This window comes from Phalacrocorax carbo, chromosome 8 (genome assembly GCF_963921805.1).
Source record: "Phalacrocorax carbo chromosome 8, bPhaCar2.1, whole genome shotgun sequence".
Classification (NCBI taxonomy): domain Eukaryota; kingdom Metazoa; phylum Chordata; class Aves; order Suliformes; family Phalacrocoracidae; genus Phalacrocorax; species Phalacrocorax carbo.
In genome coordinates, this window is record NC_087520.1 from 2,622,341 (window position 1) to 2,643,223 (window position 20,883).

Genomic DNA, 20,883 nt, shown 5'->3' on the forward strand with positions numbered 1-20,883 from the left:
TACTGAAGTCTTAATCTACCGTAGATGTAAATGAAGAACCTTTCAGTGCTGACTTTCCCACTGTCACGTTAGCTCTTGCTATATTTGGTGAGCTGCATATTCTTGTTTTCTCTTTCTCATCACACTCTTTTCCACAGCTTTAGTAAGGTGGCTGAAGATCTGTTTTCCATTCCTCCCTTCCTGGAAGGGCATTTAGCTGTGGTTATGAAAGGAAGAGACCTTTCTGTCAGCAGCTTCCTTCCAGCACAAAATAACCTCCTTCGTGCATTGTGTGACCAAGAAAAATGATGCCCCCCACTATCCAGAAATTGTCTCTCCTACTGGGCAGGCTCTGTGCAAACAATGGTCAACATTATTAAAGGAAATTAATTTTACTGGTTGGCATGACAGTGTATTTTAAAGCTGTGGAAAGTTTTCCCTTTTAAGTCCCCGTTTCCTCACGTGTATCACTTAGTCAAAATCTTACTGAGTCGAACTGAAATGATGTGTGGCTCTGTGACCGCCTCAGAAGGGGTGTGAGGAACTTTAAAAGTTGGTCTTCCACAGCGTATTTGTTGTAAACTATGCGCTGTGTTCCCCGTACTCCTCCTAGGCTTCCTCAGCAAGTGAGCAGAGAGCCATAAATACAAGAGTTCTTTACTGCACAATAAAATTTTGTGTCATGTCTGCAGAAGGGCCAGAGTAAGTTTGTCCAGACATCAGTCAGCCTGGCATTTCCTGTCCTAACTGCTGCGTCTGGTAACCTCACAAGTTACTTAATGTATTTGCAGTATTTACGAGCTCTTTTGTTCGGTTTGTTTTGCTTTTTAAAGCTAAAAAACGGATGTCCAAATAACACAATGCTGTAGGACTTCTAAAATAGCTCTTTATGTTTCCTTGTTTAAATACACTTTGACTATATATGAGCAACTTTAATTGCAAGCTGAAATACAGGGTTTTGTTCCAGGCTTCCATATTTTTAATTACCTCCTATCCAGATCCCTCACAAATGTGATTAGAATCCATTAAGATGAAGCTGAATATGGTTCTAAGCTTGCCCCCAATTATTTGCACATCCTGACGCTAGCGTTACCTCCGTACCTGCTTGTCAGTGCAGTCGGGACCGAGCGTCTTTCTGATTTGTTGATCGTGACATCTGACATTTATTTCTGTACTGCGTTTTTGATTTACATGCGTGCTTAGTTATGTATCGGACAATATGTGCAGTAAGTGGAATAGTAAATGCTGTAAATATATTCAGAAATGTAATTTCCAAATCATGCAAATTTTACTACCTCGAATATGCTAATGGGAAATAACAAACACTTGTGGGTATTTTATGATCAGTTTTTATGTGAGCTTGTAAATATGACCTAGGGAATTGGTTTGCGTCCAAGCTGTCAGTGCCGGAGGTTGTGCCCTTTTTTGCCAGATGCTCCTTGGCTATTTTTTGTTTGAGTTTTTAATATTTAACCCCTTTCCTCAGTTGATTGCACTCTACTTTGGTCTTGAGTGACCTTTATTTTGCAGCATTAAAGGCCCAAAGAGTTGAGCTGTAGCAGTGTTTCCATATTAAATGCATTAAATATGTGCATCTTCTGTTATGCATGGTAAAATTATTGTTATTAAGTGTAGATGAAATGCCAGACTGAAACAGGCCATGGGTGCATCTTATCACGCTCTTTGCCTTCAGCATTGCTTGTCTCTGTCTTTCAGAGGAAAGGGAAACCCCTGTAATTAAATTTGAAAGCGGCTGATTTTCACTTGTTTTTTTTTTTTTTTTAATTTGGTTGCTTGACAAAGAAAATCAATACTTCAACATAAAGTATTTTTCCTCAGCTTTAGAATTAGATTTTTCACAACAGCAGAAAGCTGAAACCAAAACCGCCAAGGGCTTGACATTTATTCAGAATGAGTCCTTCAGCTGGAGATCTGCAACAGATTTAAAAATACCAATCATAACATTTGGCTGTAGTAATTTGCAGTGTTCTTACTTCAAGATTTCATGATGCTGGCAGACCTATCATTTCCTAGAGCCATTAACATCTCTGCTTATATTTCCTCGGGGCTGCTGGGTCATGCTGACTGGTTTTAAAGTCTAGTTTTTCCAGTGCTGCCTACAGTGCACCTAGGCAGTGTGATAACCTGGGAGGTAAGGATGGAAGTTTCTCTGAGACCCAGCTCATGATCAGATTTTGCCCTGTCACAGGAACGCTAACAAACCTTGCGATTGTATCCTGATTTTTATAACTGTGGTTGCTACTTTTAGTCATCCCCTATCTTTCTTGCGCTGATAGCAGATTTCAGAGGTTAACAGTATGTCTGTTAAAGTACCATCGTCTTAATTGAGAGTGCTTGAGAAGAGCTAAAAATTGAAAAGCGTTACGAGTGTGTTGCCTTTTGGCTGATTAGCATTTCCTTGCGCTGCCCTTGCTCTGCGGGCTAGCCTGAGCAGAAGCATCGCGTGGTCATTTCCCCATCACTCCTTACTGCTGGTAGGAGCCCGTGGTATGGACACCCTGTCCTTGGTTGTGCTCTGAGCTCACTGCCTGATGCTGGGCAAGATATTTAGATATATTTCAAGCCCGTGTAGGAATCCGGGTGAGGATCCTGGTTCAGAGCTCAGCTAAGGGATACGGAGATATGGCACGTGGCATTTTCCAAAAGCAAGGTTATTTCTGTGGCTGGTTTTAGGGACCTTTTGGAACTCCAAGGAAGCTTTATTAGTTAGCACATATCTCAAAGGAAATGTAGGGCTCTCTTCCACAGTACCAAAGTCCTCACCTATGAAGTGCCTGAGCTCTGTGAGTGAGTGATCACCATATTTTAAATTATTCAGGGCAAGGCACAAATGGAGAGCCAGCACAAATATTCTGCTAGCCTAGAGATGAAGCAGCCCTGGATAAAGGGACAGTAATCTCAGTCATTGAAAGTGTAAAATGACTGTCAGCTGAGCAGTTGTCTCCAGTTGATTGCCCTGAGTAACTTCTTAATTTTAGGTTTTCCTTTGTGGTATTTCATCTAGCCTGTGCTGCAGCATAGTGATGTTCCTCCTCGGTATTTAGCCAGTATGCCTTACAGCAAGCTCGCACCAACCGAGAAGCAGCAATTGCACAGCTTAAGCCTGGCATCATGATGCTGCAGCTCTTTGCTGGTACCATCACAGGAGCACCAGGGACAGATGCATTGAATATAAAATACCATCCATTGATAAGTTATTAATCAGTCTGTCAAGCAAGCACTGGTCCAACTTGGCTCCAGTGCATGGTCTGCATTAGATCTCCAGTGAACTTAAGGTCCTTCTTGTCAAGCAGACACAAGGTTTAGGCTTAATGGTTCTTATTCAGTAAAATGTTATCGCACTCTTAAGACTTTTTAGTCCCCTGATTCAGCAGAGTTTGAATCCGCTTCCGCTCACCCCCCAAAAATGGGTTAGGTTTGTGTGATGATTTTAGTGCTTTAGCTCACAGCCAACGTGGAGATCACTTTCGATGCTGGCATTATAATTATTGAACTGCTCAACTTAGCGTGCTCGGCAGTGTTATAGCAAGATATTTTGCACGTTTATCTTTTAAATAAAGAATATTTTCCTCAGTTGTATGTTGCCTTAATAGAAGTGTGCTTCTAAGATGCTTGAAAACAAATGTTGGTGGGGTTTTTTGCAGGGTTCTCGGTGCTCCTCAGATGCTAACATGCTTGGAGAGATGATGTTTGGCTCTGTGGCCATGAGCTACAAGGGCTCCACATTGAAAATTCACCAGATCCGGTAAGATTAATTTTTTACTGCTGGTCTTTTCAGAAGACACTCTCCTTAGTGCTAACTTGTAATGAATTGAAAGCTGCAAGTGCAGAGTAAAAAGAATTTGTGGGTTTACTTTAAAGTTATTCTGATGTCACTTTTGACACAAAAGGCTGTTTTGTTGTGTTCAGGTCTGTAAAATCTGGAGGGTTGTGAAATGGAAAGCAAAGCTTGTCTTGGCACTGTGTTTCTGACTGACATCTTCCTTTTTGTCCTCTAGCTCACCTCCTCAGCTCATGCTCAGCAAGGTTTTCACAGCTCGCACTGGGAGCAGCATTTACGGAAGTCTGAATACGTGAGTCCATTACAAAGTGTATCTGTTGCACATAAGCAGATGAGAGTGAGAACACAGAAGACTTTTTCTGGACCCTCCAGATTCTTTCTCTAGAAAAATAACTTCTTGTTCCCTCACCTGCTACATCCTGTCACTAGTGTCCTCACCTTTCCCTTGCGGTTGTCTTTACATCAGTTTGCCTTAAGCGAATGGAAAAACCGTTCCTTTAATGCTGATATGGTGAAGCTTGATATTGTAAGGTACAAAAGTACCTGCGACACCGAAGGAGAAGGGATGAGGACAGAATGCTGGAGTTGGGGGATTCAGGCCGAGATGAAGAAAAATGTGTTACAAAAACATCTAGCTTGAGAGGGTTCAGCGTTCAGTTTTCTGTGTATTAATGGACCCACCTGAGAACGTGGCTTAGGCTATGAAAGCTTTGTCTAGCGGAAGCCTGTGTTCTTATCTTGCCCGTTCCATTCGGGCTATGATGAAGTAACTATATTCTACTGAAATGCAAATCACTGGGTTTGTTGTATGTTTTGTGTGTGTTATAGGTTGCAGGACAGTCTTGAGTTCATTAATCAAGACAGCAATACGTTAAAGCCTGACCACAGTACAATTATGAATGGACTTCTCGGGAATATAGGTAACTACAAAGAGATTTTATTTCCTTGTATCTTTAACTGAGTAATCATAGATTCTAGAATATGAAAGTCTTCTAAATAGAATCAAATTTAAAAAAAAGAAGGTAAAGACAACAGAAAATTAATGTTGGTGGGGTTCGTAGGAGAATAAATCGGACAGTTCAAGGAATTAACAGTGGTTCAATATATACAGCTCTATATGTGTAAACAAGATACATAATAGAAATATTTAGATATACTTAAGTTCAAATACAGCAATTGTTGGAAAATAACAGTCTGTAGAACCTTCTAAGCAGCATATCTCAGATCAGGCAGGATTGATTCTGCCTGGCTCAGTTTCCAGTTTTATTTTCATTAATAATTTTCATTCTGTTCTGTACCCGGACCACCTGAGCACACGTGGCCGCGTGTTTCGTACAAGTCTAAGTTCACCTTGCACAGTTGCGCTGGAATTTTTGAGCAGATTAGACAGAATATCTTTTTGTTCTCTCCTCTTTCTCTCTCTGTCTGACCGTGGCAGCTAAGCAGTCTTGAAAAACCCCCTGGCATCTTTGGTTCTCAGCCTTTGTGGAAGTGCTGTGGGTGAAGGAGCCGTGAACATCAGATCACGGAAAGAGGGGAAGGTCTTGGCTTTTCGCTGTGGGAATGGTAGAGCTGATAGTAAAGATACTGTGCTTTAGGGCTTGGCTGTCCAGTATAACAGCCTGATGAGCTCTTCAGCACATGCTCCCTTTAGCCTTGGTTTAGATTGCTGACTTTCCAAGCAAATGTCTGTTGTGGTAGGTGGAATAAGGGGCTTCATTTTATATTTGCTTTCCAGAGTACTGCTGTGTATCGAATACAGTTTTCTAGGGTTTGGAAGTAAGGAGTGAATTTGATGACTTTGTTACTGTAACTGGATTTCTGGCTTTGACATGGTCCTAATTCTTGTTGGGTGTCTTTACTTCTCTCCTTCACACTGACTTTGATAAGACTACACCAACTTCGAGAGGACAACTTACAAGACTAAGGACGGGCTTAAATGCTTTTCAGACTCAAAAGCTGAATACCTCGTTAAAATCATTCCCAATAGTCCATTTGTAAGGGAAGCCAATTAAAGCTGTAAGAACCTATTACCTATTAATGCTTCCTGAATTTACTAAGTCAAGGAAATTAAAAAGATGCATTCTTCTTAATATTCACCATTCCTTTCAGGCTTCAGCTGTGATTTTTCACAGTGCGTGAGTGAATGAGGTGCCCGATCTGAGAGACGGGAACTCGCTTCATCTACTTTTAGGGTTTTGTTGTGCTTTGTGCGTGGCAAAAAGTTTGCTGTAATACCAGTGTGATCTAAACTGCCGGTTCAAATTCAGATAATGCAACTATTAGGTGTGGACTCAATATGATTTAGCCGTAGCCGGTGCCACATGTTCACCTGTGCCCGGCTCTGCGGTGAGGGTGACTCTTCCCCGCCGAGCAGAAAGGCTAACCGCCCCGAGAGCGGGCCTGGAGGTGTGGGCACCTCGGGGCAAGGGCGTGCAACAAGAAGTGACGAGATCGTCTTCTAGAAGAGGATGCTGAAACTTTCTTTGCAACTGAGCTGCGCAAGGTTTTGGTCGACAGCGTTTGTTTGCGGTTCCCGTTTCAGCGCAGGGGGAACCATGGGTAAAGGAGGTGAAGAAGTTAATCTGTAACTGCAGCACTTCTAACAACTGGGTTCAATAGCCAAGACTCCTCCTGACTCGCTGGCTCTCGCCAGCCTGGGATAGGAGAAAGGTCTATGTGTTTTGGTTGGGAACTATTTACAAGCTGCTTTTTTTAGACATGCTGGTTAAAAAAAAAAAAGGCAGGCAGCACTGGTCATGTCGTTTCCTTTAATAAGTAGAGACCTAAGAGAATGGAAGGGAGCTTTGTTGAGGTGCAGCCGTCATGTTTTGGACAATCGGAAAACTTTTGAGTGAGCAGTAGCTTCAAATTTAGGAGAGGAACTAGCAATTAACTCTTTAAAAATACCCATGCGTTTTTCCTGGCTCTGTGTGCAGTAAGAACGCTCTTTCCCTGGTGTATCTACAATCCAGTATCACTTTTAAAATGGACTAGAGATTGCTAACATTTATTTTCTATACGATCATTTCACTAAACTGATGTACTGACTGTTCTCAGAACAACTACTTCAGCCTGTAATTTTGGTCCTACTAAGATGAATTTCTGCCTGCCTTCTCCCCCTTCCTCCCCATCGTCTTCAGCAACAGTGTTCCTCGGCCATCCCACCAGTGTGGATGTTAAAACAAACATTGTACTCCGTGATGAATCTCCTGTTTGTGATCAAGTTAGGCTTTGAGCCTGCATAAATTAATCATTTTTCAACTTAAAAAAAAAACAAACAAACCAGCCCTTGGAGAGAAACCCCATCCGTGTATGGGAGACAGTGTAAAGCTGGGTCTATTATTTTAATTTTATAAGTACTACATAGTTTAACCGTAAGCCGTATCCTTGAATCAACGTTCTTGTTAAGCGTAAGAGCTGTTCTCCTGCGTGCTGTTAGCCTGCGTACATCTTAGATATCTTACCTTGGCTTATATCTTCTCCCTGCCCTGGCCCCCTCCCTACAGACTGTTCTGCTTTACTAACCTCATTCTTTCATGTGTATTTTACGTTTTGCCATGTAGGTCTTTCACAGCTTTGCAGCCCTAGGCGGGCATTCTCAGAGCAAGGTCCGCTCCGCCTGATCCGGAGCGCCTCTTTCTTTGCAGGTTTGCTGTGTGCTGTGTGCTGTGCGGTGTGGCTAGTCTAGCTGGTGTGACGGAACTCTGTGGATTTGTAGTTTGGCCCTGGAAATAAGATTATTTTTTTTTTTTAAATTAAAATACAAAATGGGCAGTGATGTCTGCTCTCTTAACTTTTTGGATACATGCTTTAAATCCCCAGACGACAGCAGGCGTTATAGTAGTCCTCTTTGGGGTTGCTTGGTTGTGTTTTCTTGTTTTGGCAACTTATATATTTAATGGTGGATTTGATATTTCTGGAAATAATATTTCACCATAGTGTCAAGCTATTTTGATCTGGACTTGTTTCAACCAAACTGTAAAAACCAAAGCTAACCTAGGTTCATGTAAAATGGACATTTCTTGCTTGTAGTGGCTGGGTCTTATTTCCATGGCTGAGTAGCTTTTACTTCACCCACGTATTTGTAAAATATATCACATTTAAAGACTATTGAGCCTGAGACACTTCTGATCTTGTGCATATGCAGACCGTGAATCTGGACAGCTTACGGCTTAGTTGAACAACCAATGCAGTGCTCACAATTTAAAAGCATTTATTTTCTTCAAGACAGCATTGTAAAATCCTTTTAAAATTATATTTATAATACCTGAGAAAGCTGGTATATGAACAAAGTCGTGTGTGTATTGGTTTTTGGTGGGGTTTTTTTTGTCTATAGACTGAGCACTACCAATGTGACCAACGTCCTTTTGGTACATTAAAATTTCATTGAAAAATATCTGTAAAGAAACAAAGCCCACTAGTTTTAGTTTGTACTAAAATAGATATATGGACTTCAGAAAAATACATACAAGCTTTTCAGATGAGTGTTTTGGCTTGTTCAGCTAAGCAGCCTTTCTTGGTGATGGCCTTGTGCAGTGCTGTTGATCTGAATTAATGAGCATGTTTTTGTTTCATTAATTACATGGAGATCTGCAAACAAGAAAGGAACGGTATATTCCCCTGCTCATTGGTATTCCTTGTTTTACAGTTCATAGCAACCCTATGGATATGCCTGGGAGGGAGCAGAATGAGGACAGAGACAGCGGTATAGCAAGATCTGGTAATGTCGGTTCCACGCGTTAACCCCGTAGACTCCACAAATATTCAGTAATATTTGTCACTGAGGTGCCTAGACATCAGCAAATAGTTTTTCCTGGGCTGCTGGAATGTGATTGTTCTGTTGTGCTGTGTATTAAGCGTTAATGCACACCTATACGTATATGTAGAAGCGTTGTAGGCGTCAAGGGTGTTGCGTTAGGAGCCTCGCAGAGGTAATCTGAACAGCAACGCACTTCATTAAAGCGTGCTGCAACTAAGCAAGCCAAATTAAATATTGAAATGAGTTTGCTGCATTTCTAAACGATACTTGTTGTCATCTCCTTTCCAATCTGAGGAGGACGGTAACGTTAAAACGATAATTCTCCCCCACAGCACCCCTCTCCTCCCCCCAAATTCAGGATATTGGGCACTTAAGGTTAGAACTGGAAAGGCTGTTAAAGGATGCGATGAACATTGCTCCTTCCCACAGAGGATTTTTCCCGATACTCAGGGCTGACAAGCAAGGTGCAGCCTGTATGTTGCCTGTTACGTAAAGCTGCAGGACTGTCCCACCCCTGTAGTGCTTGTAGATCTTGTTAACGTTATTACAAACTGGTTATTTTTGGATGAGAAACATAGATAATCAAAAGAGAAGGCAACTTGGGCAGCAACCCCAGTTTATCTCGAGGGGCTTTGTTTAGTTGCTGGTGTTATTTTTCCAAATGCTCTCTCTTCTGGAGAGATTTTTATTTATTCCTCTTCGTATTGCAGCATCTCTCAGCAGTCTGCTCATCACTCCGTTTCCATCTCCGGGCTCTTCGTTTAACAAAAGCTGTGCTAGCAGTTACCAGCGGCGTTGGCGTCGCAGTCAGACTACCAGCTTGGAGAACGGGGTCTTCCCTCGATGGTGAGCTGGGAATGAAAATGCTGGTTGCTGCCCATAAATGTTCCACCGTTGTCAGCTTGATTCTGCTCTTGCATACGTACATCTGCTCGTGCTGTTGCTTTTTGTGGGGTATTTACAGAGGTGTAAGTCAGGCTGCACTTCAACGCCTGATCCTTTTTAGTATCCGTTTTCTTCGTGGCATTCATTGTTTTGCACTGACTAGGGAGCCTTCAGCAAAATGAAAACCTGTAGGCTGCACTTTTGAGGATAAGAAGCTCTAAAATCCTACTCAAAACACAAATTCTTGGCAGAGATGAGAAAGAACTGGAATATCGTATTCTGATCCCGCAAACACGTTGAGTCTGGTTCCAGCTTTTGTGGCTGCAGGATCAATTAATGGTTGCTTGTAAAAAATTGCAAAGTCGATGTTCTCAAAGGTGATGATTTGACAATACACGCAAACCAAAGGTGTTTATTGAAGGTAAATGTTCAAGAACTGAACTACGCAGGAAACCAAAGTGTAACTTTAAGCAGCAGATTACATCAACTTCCTATTTTTTTTCATGCTTCAAGGTCCATGGATGAAAGCTTTAACTTGTCAGATGACAGCTCTGGTCCCAGCCCAGGAATTGTTAGGAAGAAAAAGATAGCCATTGGAGTTATTTTTTCGCTCTCAAGAGATGAAGATGAAAACAACAAATTTAACGAGTTCTTCTTCTCACACTTTCCTCTTTTTGAGAGTCACATGAACAAACTGAAGAGTGCAATAGAACAGGTAAACACAGTCTCTTCCAATTCTCACACTTGTTTTTCTCTGTGTTCCCCCCCCCCCAGCCCTGTCAGATTTAATTCCTAACTCTTGTTACTAGTTTACAAAAGTGGGATCAACTTGCCGCTGGGTATTGGAATTGCACCAGAGAAGAGCTTTGCTCCACAGCATCTTTGATGATGTTTCTTATTGCTAGCAAAAGCACGGCACAGGGTGAGGACAGAGCATGCTGCATCACGCTACAGGGCGTGCTGAGAGCCAGAACAGTCGCTAGGCTGTGTGTGCTCCCAGCAAGCCCTGGATCAGCCACCGGGGAAAGGTGCTTTTAAGGCCACCTCTGCCTCCCTGCTTCAGCTCTAGCTGAGTCTAGTGGATCGCAGGGTCAGAACCTGTCTTTAGGCTATTTCAGGCTGTAAATAAATATCGAGCTTTTTTTCTTCCTCTCTTTTTTTTTTTTTAAACCCCCTGATTCTGATGCATAGGAAATTTTCAAAGATTGAAGTTTCAAATGTGCGGTTAGATTTACTTCAAATCTCTCTTCTAGGAAATACTTAGTGGTTACTTTGCCACTGCAGTGAAAACTTTGTCCCCTTTTATGCCTTGAATGACGAAACACACAGCAGCAGCAGAGGCTGCAGATGCATGTGCCTCACCTATCTTTCCTCAGATAGGAAAGTTGGCACTTGTACCATCGTTTTATCGCTTAAAAAAAAATTATTTGCATGACTAGTTGCGTGAAAGATAAAGTCAAACACATGACTTTGTTTTCCATTTTCTGTGCTTCCGTAGCTATGTGTTACTTATCTGTTTAATGATTGTTTTCAAGGCTATGAAAATGAGTCGTAGATCAGCTGATGCCAGTCAGCGGAGTTTGGCATATAACAGAATCGTTGATGCCCTTAATGAATTCAGGTGAGCAGTTTGTCTCCTGCCTTTTGTGTCTGTTTCTTCAAAAGCACTCAAGTCCGTTTTAGAAGGATCTTCTCCTTAGCGCAGGATGAGTAACTTACAATGTCTAAAGTCTTCTGCAAAAGGGAGTACAGCAAAGGTACTGGTGGTAGCAAGCCTTTATAATCTGTTTGTGGTTTTAGGCTTTGCCAGGTGTGTGTATCCATCACGGCTGCGTGTGAACAGGATGAAGGTGATCGAGGTTTTCTGTGCTTTAAGGAGGAATGAAGCTCCCAGCAGCCTCTTAAATTATCTTTTATGGCCCGTTGAGAGGGAGGAAAAGGATTGCAGAGCCGTGTTAGGGAAATCCTCCTCTAGTGTATGTTTTCCTGACGTGTGAGCAAAGCAAGGCCTTTAGCCTGCTCTAAATTCTGCTCTAAAGGGGTTTCAGACAACCAGCTACGGAGGACGACTGTCTTTTTCACACAGTGAAATGCAGCACTGTAATCTCTCGCTATCAGTACCTGCAGAGCATCTCTATTCAACAGTTAATATACAAAGTAACGCAGATAAGCACATCCCTGGCATTTAAGTGTATTTTCTTTCCGGAGTTTAAGTCATGGGGAGGGAATTAAGATGAAATCCGTCTGTTTCAAGTGATTCATCTCTCAGATGGGAGTGGCAGGGTGCTTCCTTTTACAACCAGTGTAGGGCAACTTTTTAAAGACGTTATAGAAAGCAGCGCTCTGATGTTGTAAAAAGAAAGTCCTGACATCGGGATGTATTTTACCAAACAGTGAAGGACCGTGAGGGCTCACTCATTTTTCTACAATTCCACTTACTACCTGAATGCCATGGATTAGGTCGTGATGCAGCATGAAGGCACAGGATATTCCTTAAGATTTTTTTATTTCTGAGAACCTCACCTCTGTGTGGCTGCGAGGGAGGGCAGAGGTTACGTTCGGTAAGGACAGGAGGCAGGGAAGAGCGAGCACGTGGGCCTGCGGTGAGAGGTGGATGGGATAAGCAGTGCCAAGAGAAGGAGCAGAGGGAGCTCGTGACTGCTGGGAGCTGCCGATCCTGCCCAGGGGCCCGAGACAAGTTCGGCAACTCTGAGCAGCCACGGTGGTTCCTCCGCTCCCCCCAGCTGCGCTCTGCCTCTCCTCCCCGTCCTCTCCCAGAGCCATTCCTCTGCATTCCCACCCCCTGATAACACCACCTCCCCAGCTGTTTTCCCAAAACTTCCCCCAAAACATCCCCCCTCAAGATACATCCAGCGGACTTTGCCTGTTCTCCTTTGTCCTTCCAAGTTAAACAGTTCCAGCGCGGTGGGGAGGGGCGCGTATCCCGAGTCACACACAGGAAAAATAACTCTGAAAACACAAGCCAAATCCCCCTTGCTAGCTTTCCCCTCCTTGGAGGGAAGCTCGGCGGCGCGGAGCTGGGACGGGACGAGAAAAGCCGCGCGTGTTGGGCTGAGGAGGAAAACAATGTCCCGCCGGACATCGGAGGATTGGCACTCTGAGCCGCTGTAAGGCGCGATCATTCACATGACACGGCCGTTGCGTAACCAGCACTGGAAGCATGTGTCTAACTACCAGTTTTATGCAGAGGTTTCCATGGCGATATAAATATTACTCTTTAATAGTGTAACGAGGTAAATTAAATCCAGTTTAATTTCATATAAATGAATTTCCTGGGGCAGCAGACTTTGGCAGTTCTGGGTTTTTTGGTTTTTTAGTTTTGTTTTGTTTTTTTAGAAAAGCAAGTGCATTCAGAGGCGCACACCAGCCGGTGCCCCCAGCCCCGGCCGGTCCTGCGGGCGGGCAAGGTCCTCGTGCCTCCGCAGTGTCTCGGGCTGGCAGTGTGTGCTGCCGTCAGGAAAAGCGCTTCTCTAACATGCGAGAGCCACTGGCTTTTCAAAGCAACGCAATATGCGTCTGGTAAGAAGGAAAAAAAAAAAAAACAGGCATATTTAAATACTGAAGGCTGGATGCAGAGATTCTTTGGCACAGGTTCAGCAAACCCATTTAGGCCACTGTTATCTCTTTAGGCGTCTGCTTTCCCACTGAAGTCACGGGGAAGTCAGGAGCCCGAGTCCTTTGGTGAACCTGAGACTTGCGTTGATTCCTGCCCTCTTAGCAAATTGTGCTGGAGGGAAGAAGGGTGCTGACTTCAGTGGGTTGGTGTTTCTAAAACGTAATCCTGTGTTGGTTTAACTCATTACAGTCATCTTTTTGTTTTTTGTTTTTTTTTTTTAAGGAGGTTTTATGTTGTTTTCTTTTGTTTTTAAAAACCCCGGACTTTCAGAGGTTCTCGCGTGTAGCCGATACGCACACCTATGGTGATGAGAACAACCTCAAATCACCGGGGCTTGGGGGACCGGCTGCACGCTGCCGTGCCGATCAGAGGAGGGAGGAAGGAGTGTGACGGTTGTTACCGTAGCCTCCTGCCACCCAAAAGTCCCCCTCTGCAGGGAAGGTGCTGTGGCTGTAGGTCAGCCTGCAAGCAGGGTCGCTGTAAGGAGCTGGCGGCAGGGTCAGCCGGGCATTCACAGGCATTTACCTGCTCGTACTAGAGGATGGAGGGGGAGAAAAGAAGACAGAATAACAGGCTCCTTCCTTTGCTCTTGCAGTCTCATCCAAGGAAAAGCAAAGTTGCCTTCTCTGAAAGGCCTAGGCTGCTTCTGCATGTTGATGCCATTGATAAATTTGCCATCAATTTGGTGCCCAGCTCCAGGCCTACCCTTGCATCATTATTCAGTTTACAGCAATTTTTAATTTTCTAAAGCACTGATGGATTTAGCTTGATTTAGAGGCTTAAAACTCTCTTTGGATGTCAGCTGTGCAGACACATGACTTATGAAGTAAGCTACTGTACTTGCATAAACATTTCAACTCCCCCAGTCCCCGAGGCCAGTGCAGCACATTGATAATACAGATTATGCATCTGACTAATACCTGTGTGGCAGATACGCAGGCTGGCAAGGAAACACCGAGCACAAGGCCTAGGGAAACACCCCTCTCTGCTTTCTGGCAGCCAAATTTGATCCTATTTTTTGCCAGTAATTTTTAAGCAGCTTATGCTGCTGCGACCCGAGTGGTGCATTTTGCTTGGCGGTGCTTGCTGGCCCCCGTGCATGGGCACAGGGGTCGCATGGGCTCCCTGCGCGGGCGAGCCCCGCTCCTGCACGCGTTGCAGCAATTACTGCCTTCGTTCCCTTTTTCCTTTTTAAGGAAAAATCACCTTTGGAAGCAAGGAATGAGGGTAGGGAGCAAATGCATGGGAATTAAGTTTTATAAACCACCGATGGTTTCTTTTTTGAAACAATCCCTAAAGAGATGCTAAGCTTTGCTATTATATTGCAACTCTTAAATAGCCGAGGAGCCCTCGCAGCGCAGTGCCGAGGGTCAGAAGCGTTTCCCTTAGGGAGGAAGGGGGCTGCAGGGGGATGCGCTCATCCACGAGGAGCCATCTGGCTCGTTCGGTTTGTACAGCAGCAGGGGAAAGATGTCTTGGGCTGGTACTAAAATGCAGGACAAAGGCCGGGGAGGTTTGCGGGTGCGTTTGGGTGAGGGTGAAGCAGGAAGCAGAGAGCAGCACAACACCTGACCGTGCGGAGGGCGGCTGCCGCGGCCCCGCAAGCGCCGTCCTGTCTGCCTCGGTGCCATCTGCGCCCGCCGAGCAGCCAAACCCCACAGGGTTTGCAGGAGGGGGTTTGCTCAGGTCTGCATTTTCGTGTGGCTGGGCCGTGCTTTGGTTTCACGCCGCTGTTAGATGCAAAGGTGTTTCCTGAGGAGCTCCCCCCCAGCCCCTGCGGCGCCCGTCGCTGGTGCCTGTGAGCTCCAGGCTGGAGTTCAGCCTCCCAGAAGCATTTCCAAATATAAACCATTTTAAATGTACTGGAACACTCGAAAGAAAAGAGTCTCTCATTAACTGAACTTTCCCTTGCGTGCTGGTGTGCGTGGGGGGCGGCGGGCGGAGGGGAGGGGGCTGCTTGCTGCAGATGGCCAAGAGGGGTCAGTTTGATTTTTTAACACTTCTTATTTTTAAATCTGGTTAACTTCCCTCTGTAGTGTTTTGGGTTTGGCTTTTTTAGGTTGTTTTTTTTGTTTGTTTGTTTGGGTTTTGTTTTGTTTTGTTCTTTATTAAATGGAAGGAGAGTGTTTCCCTCTGTGTTTGCAGAGCTGGAAAGCAGTTAATCCTTGCCCTTGGTTTCTGTGCCATTGCTGCCTGCGCTGGCATGGAGGGTTCCCTGCACTGCAGTCACATGCCTGCTGGCCGCCGGCCAGGGCAATCTGATCTCTCTCTGAGGAAACACTATCAGTTGCAGATGCAGCCAGGGTTACCAGAATAGTAAATAACGTATCACAAGACTCGGTCTATCTTTTCAACGAAAACAAGTATTTTAATATGTCGGTTTCAGTATAGAAGTAGTTTCTTTTTTCAAAACAGCTGAGCTGCAAGAGGCTTGGGTTAGTTTGCATACAAATGAGAAATAAGCTGTATTTTATGTTAAGTTTTGCGATTTATCTTCAGCTTCTAAGGTCAGCTGTGTCTGGGGAGTGTAAGTTTCAATACTTGTTTTGAGCTTTGAAGTCCCTGGACTTGGGGTTGCTCCCTTTCCTTGGGCCTCTTTAACATCCACTCCAGTTAATGGGCTGTGAACAGAAAGCTTTCCCTTAATAATCCCACCTCGAGTCCCAGCTTGCTACTGCCGAGGCATGAAATCCTGGTGCCCCGGGGCGCTGTGCTGCCGGAGCCCCCCCGGTCCCCCCCGCAGCGCCGGCGTCCCCCAGCTGCATGCCCCACTCGTGCCTAGCCTGGCCGGACTGTTGTGCCCAGGTCTGTAACCCGGCTGTGCTTTCCTCCTAAGAGAGGACCAGCAGCAGAGGATTAACCTAGAGCAGCTCCGAGACTGCTCTACACTGACCCAGCGACCAGCAAGCCCTCTGAGCACCGGTGGGTCTGGGAACTTGAGTTTCCCCCTCTCCAGCCCACTGACTGTTTTTTGGCTTTCCAGCCATGCCTGTGGCGGTGGAGTGTGACGATCAAACCTTTGAGGAGGACAGGGTTGATTTTGACTCTTATTGAACACACAAGGATGGATTTTGTGTTTAATGAAAACTGGTATAAAAAATAAGGCAGAAGAAGCCACTGCCCCCCTCGCCCCCTCTCTTCGTGAGCAGTCCCGGTGACTTCGGCGCGGTGCACCGTCGCCTTTGCCGCCCTCTGGGGAGCTGCGCTGGGGGTCTTGTCACCGCACAGCTGCTTTCTTCTCTGCGGAACAACCGGGGGGTAACTCCTCCCTCCCCCGAGCGCCCCTCGAACCGGCGCCGTTGCGTGCTGCTCCGCTGCTGGCGTGCCGGGCTCTCGCTTCCTAGGGAGTTTCACTTTAAACATTAAACCACGGAAGATTTGGCAGCTGCTGCCCGAGTGGGTTTGCCTGCCCGACGTGCACAGCCACTGCTTTACTTCTGGAAGTGTCTATACGTTTTTAGCCCAACATATCCAGAGAAGATCTTTATTAAATCAAGGGTGGCACTAGGGATAATGGGATAATGTAAATCTTCGTCTTGTAAAACAAAAAGATCTCGTATAGAAAAAGTAGTGCATTCGGTGGGGAGAAACCTGAATTGATCGGTCATTTCCTTTGTTGTTCTGGGTTTTTTTCAGGCTTATGTTTTTACTGTGCTGAAAATACAGGTTCCCGTAGTGTCATAACATAGGCATTGCACTTAAAACTATAATCTGGTTTAGATTTTAGAGGAGTTTAACAGTAATCCGAGGGATTTTAATCTGGTGGTTTACTGCAGAGCCAAAGTTTCATTTATACATTTATTGTCCTCTGTAGAGTCAAAAAGGATGTGGGTAGCTGCATAGTCCTTGAAAGCGTGGGGCAACTTTGACCCTCATATACTTTATTTAAAGCTAAAGAAGTAACCTGGCCCCCTTCTCTACAAATCCGCACCTTGGTGGGTTCGGCCTGGAGATATACTGATATTTTTTAAAGCAAGGAGGACGTTAAGGTATTTTTACAAGTCACATAAACTTGCCCTAGTCATAAATCAAGCAGAACTATGGAGGATTTACATGTTTTGAATGAAGTAGAAAGCAGGGAGATGATAACTGGAAAAAAAAAAATGTCATTTCTTCTCCATTGGGAACGGGGCAGCTCTTGACTTCTGACAGCAAAGGTTACTGTGCTCGGGATCGGTTCAGGCACGTGCATGAAGGGCCTTAACTCTCCGAGGTGGAAGGGTGGATTCATACTATTTAATGAACAACATGGTTTGGGTAATGGTTGATGAGAGAAACTTTGTTTCTGATAGAAATGACAGCTGGAACTAACCGTTGCAGTGAAGCCTTCGAATAGGGATCTCTGCCTTTCGTTATGTTATTTAATCGTGCGGATTTTTTGTTTTCTAGAACAACTATTTGCAACCTCTACACGATGCCGCGGATTGGGGAGCCTGTCTGGCTTACTATGATGTCGGGGACACCAGAAAAGAACCAGCTTTGCCATCGCTTCATGAAGGAATTCACTTTCTTGATGGAAAATGCTTCTAAAAACCAGTATGGTGGATTTAAGTTTTTAAATGACATCTGTGTTTATGCCTTTGCACTTCAATCTGGGTAATCGAAGAATCGAAAGACCATCCGTAAATATCTTATTTCTAAACCAAAAAAGAAAGTATCTCATGAAATGCTGCTTCCCCACAATCCTCTCAATCTTGGTAGAGGCTAAACATTTGAAACCTGTCCATGGGAAGCACGTGATGGGTGTGTACGTCTGGAAGGGGGTGAACATACCTTATGAAATGCATTAATCTACCTTTCAAAATCAGTTATCATATGATGAGCGAGGTTAGACATTCAGTAAGAGCCGTGTCTGTAATACTGTCTGACCACAAATTGCTCTTAAACCTGACTTCTGTGAAATGCCACTAAAGAAGCTGTGTGCTTCATTAGTACTCACCTTTCTGCCCTCAGGGCAAAGCCGTGAGCGGTTGTTAGAAATTGAGAAAGAGAATGTTCTTGATAAACTCGGGAGAATCTGATAAATTTACTCTTTTGTCAACACTTCATCCTCTTTCCCCAGGGCATAAATAGGGGAAGTTTTTAAAGCGTTTGGCTCCATTTAAGTCCTAAAACGAGCACAAACTTGTGAAGTTTGAGCGGGAATGGCACTGAAAGACCAGCTGTTAGCTCCAGGGAAGGGGCTGCTGCTCGCCATCTTCCAGCTTTGCCGCCAACTTTGTTATCTTTTCTCTCCCCCTGATGGGAGGGTGACAGTTAGCGGTCAGCGTGGTCCACCTTCTCCTGCCTCAGCACGATGGGAGAGACCACAGGGAGTTGTGAGGGGTTCAGATGTATTTTCTTACGACCAGTTCCCACAGCAGTGGAAGCTTTTTCCTGGGATTAGCCCCTTTGGTCCCCACCGTTCTGAGCCCTGTACATCTTGGCTACATTTAAATCGTCATTTATTATGGTTTGTTTGCTTGCTTTATTTTAAATATAGTCACATTTACACTGATGGAAGCAAGAGGAAAATCAAGCCCCATATCCTTTTCAATCCAGTTTTAAGTCTCCTTTCCTCCTTTGGCTGTCTCCAGTGAGGAAATGGGGCTAAATTTAAGCTGCAGGGTTCCTGATGCATGTGAACTACTCAGATAGCATTATTTTGAGGCTCAGTGGCGTTTGACTGTTTTCCTCCCTGGGCACCTGAGCTGCTGCGGCAGCCGCCAGCACCATCTGTCGGCGTGCGGGAGGCTCTTGGGCTGTGCTTCTGCACGCTCCTCCTGCCGGGAAAGGGGACTGGGAAGGAAAGTCTTCCCTCCACGGAGCAGAAACCGTGCTCTATCATTACAATAAATCAGATATTTAATGCTTTTCAGCACATTTTTTTACCTGACTTCCTTAGTTAGTGAAAACTGTTTTGCCAGTGTAAGGACGCAGCCTTTCTGGCTCAGCTACAGAACTTTGGGGGGGTTATTTTTGAAAAGGAGCGGCTGTATGTGCTGAAATTGCCTAACAGTTAGATGAAAGACTACAGCACCTAGTTATTTTACAGGTTTGGTAACAATAGCCTTCCTTCTCATCAGTAGTCAGAGATCTTAAGGGTTTGGGGTCTCCTTCTTGGAGTGTGGAGGCCACACAGTGCCACCGTTTTCTTACAGTGAACAATGTAAGTTGGTTTTGAGATATTTTACAACATAAAGCTTGCAAAATAGGAAGTCTCATAATTATTGCCGAACAGAGGAACTGAGATGCCACAAGTTTAAAATATTTCATCTCACTTTAAATGTGTGTTCTAATAAAAGAGCTTTGCAGGGGTGGGAGGGAAGGTACAGCCCTCTCTTCTCTCCCCGAAGAACCAAGACGGAAGGGATGATCTCTGCTGACTTTGTTAGGTTATTTCTGCAGTCCTTGATCCATACAGACTGTAGAATTGCTGTCAGCTGAACATCCTGGTGTGCACCTGGAAAAAAATGGTGTTGAACATTTTGCTTTCAGGTTTTTACCAGCTTTACTGACCGCAGTCCTGACTAACCACTTGGCCTGGGTCCCTACCGTCATGCCGAATGGCCAGCCGCCTATAAGAATCTTCCTGGAAAAGCATTCTTCCCAGAGCGTGGACATGCTGGCCAAAACTCATCCATACAACCCACTGTGGGCACAGCTCGGTATGTGGCAAACATCTCTAAGCCAACAGCTTTACATCAACGGGTGCGCGCGCGGTGGTTTTTGTGTGTGCTTGTTACTTCCCCCTGAGTTAATTTTTTTTTCTTATTCAAAATGAGACAAAAGTGCGTATTTCAAGCATAGAGGTGGTCACTGTACTTTTTTATATATGCTGTAATTTCTTAAGATGTGATCAGTTAGAAAATGGCAGCCAAAAAGTAAAGCCCTCTTCAGTCATCTATGGCAGGTCTCTTATGGTCCACCTGCCCTGGTGATGGTGAAGAACAAGGGAAGAGCAACTGACGTCATCTACCTGGCCTTGTGCAAAGCATTTGGCACCATCCTGCACGACATCCTTGTCTCTAAATTGAAGAGACATGGATTTGCTGGATGGAGCACTCGGTGGGTAAGGAGTTGGCTGGATGGTCACACTCAAAGAGCTGCGGTCAACAGCTCGATGTCCAAGTGGAGACCAGTGACGAGGGGCGTTCCTCAGGGGCTGGTATTGGGACCGGTGCTGTTTAATACCTTTGTCAGTGCCACGGACAGTGGGATCGAGCGCACCCTCAGCAAGCTTGCCGGTGACACCAAGCTGTGTGGTGCGGTTGAGATGCTGGGAGGGAAGGGATGCTGTCTAGAGGGACCTTGACAGGCTTGAGAGGTGGGCCCATGCCAACGTCATGAAGTTCAACAAGGCCAAGTGCAAGGTCGTGCACGTGGGTCGTGGCAATCCCAAGCACAAATACAGGCTGGGTGGAGAATGGATTGAGAGCAGCCCTGAGGAGAAGGACTTGGGGGTGTTGGCTGATGAGAAGCCCAACGTAACCTGGCAACATGCACTCACAACCCAGAGGCCAACCGTACCCTGGGCTGCATCAAAAGCAGCGTGGCCAGCAGGGTGAGGGAGGTGATTCTTCCCCTCTGCTTTGTTCTTGTGAGACCCCACCTGCAGTGCTGCATTCAGCTCTGGGGCCCCCAACATAAGACGGACATGGACCTGTAAGACCGAGTCCAGAGGAGGGCCACGAAGATGACCAGAGGACTGGAGCACCTCTCCTACGAGGACGGGCTGAGAGAGTGGGGGTTGTTCAGCCTGGAGAAGGCTGCGGGAACACCTTATAGCAGCATTCCAGTACCTGAAGGGGGCCTACAGGAAAGCTGGAGAGGGACTTT

The 20,883-nt window shown here is 45.2% G+C and overlaps 1 protein-coding gene across 4 annotated transcripts in view; it reads left to right on the forward strand.

Annotated features, from left to right (window-relative positions):
- The window catches only part of FNIP1 (folliculin interacting protein 1), a 71,910-nt gene that overhangs the window by 40,989 nt on the left and 10,038 nt on the right, over nucleotides 1-20,883 (forward strand). For 3 of the 4 annotated variants that reach the window (XM_064458300.1, XM_064458299.1, XM_064458301.1), the window contains exons 4-13: nucleotides 3,645-3,745; nucleotides 3,999-4,073; nucleotides 4,610-4,701; nucleotides 7,348-7,431; nucleotides 8,433-8,504; nucleotides 9,254-9,389; nucleotides 9,942-10,143; nucleotides 10,964-11,049; nucleotides 17,455-17,601; nucleotides 19,543-19,712. In XM_064458300.1, the coding sequence (XP_064314370.1) occupies nucleotides 3,645-3,745; nucleotides 3,999-4,073; nucleotides 4,610-4,701; nucleotides 7,348-7,431; nucleotides 8,433-8,504; nucleotides 9,254-9,389; nucleotides 9,942-10,143; nucleotides 10,964-11,049; nucleotides 17,455-17,601; nucleotides 19,543-19,712 (1,165 nt within the window). The remainder of the gene's footprint in view (nucleotides 1-3,644; nucleotides 3,746-3,998; nucleotides 4,074-4,609; nucleotides 4,702-7,347; nucleotides 7,432-8,432; nucleotides 8,505-9,253; nucleotides 9,390-9,941; nucleotides 10,144-10,963; nucleotides 11,050-17,454; nucleotides 17,602-19,542; nucleotides 19,713-20,883) is intronic. The other variant, XM_064458302.1, reaches the window with a different exon arrangement.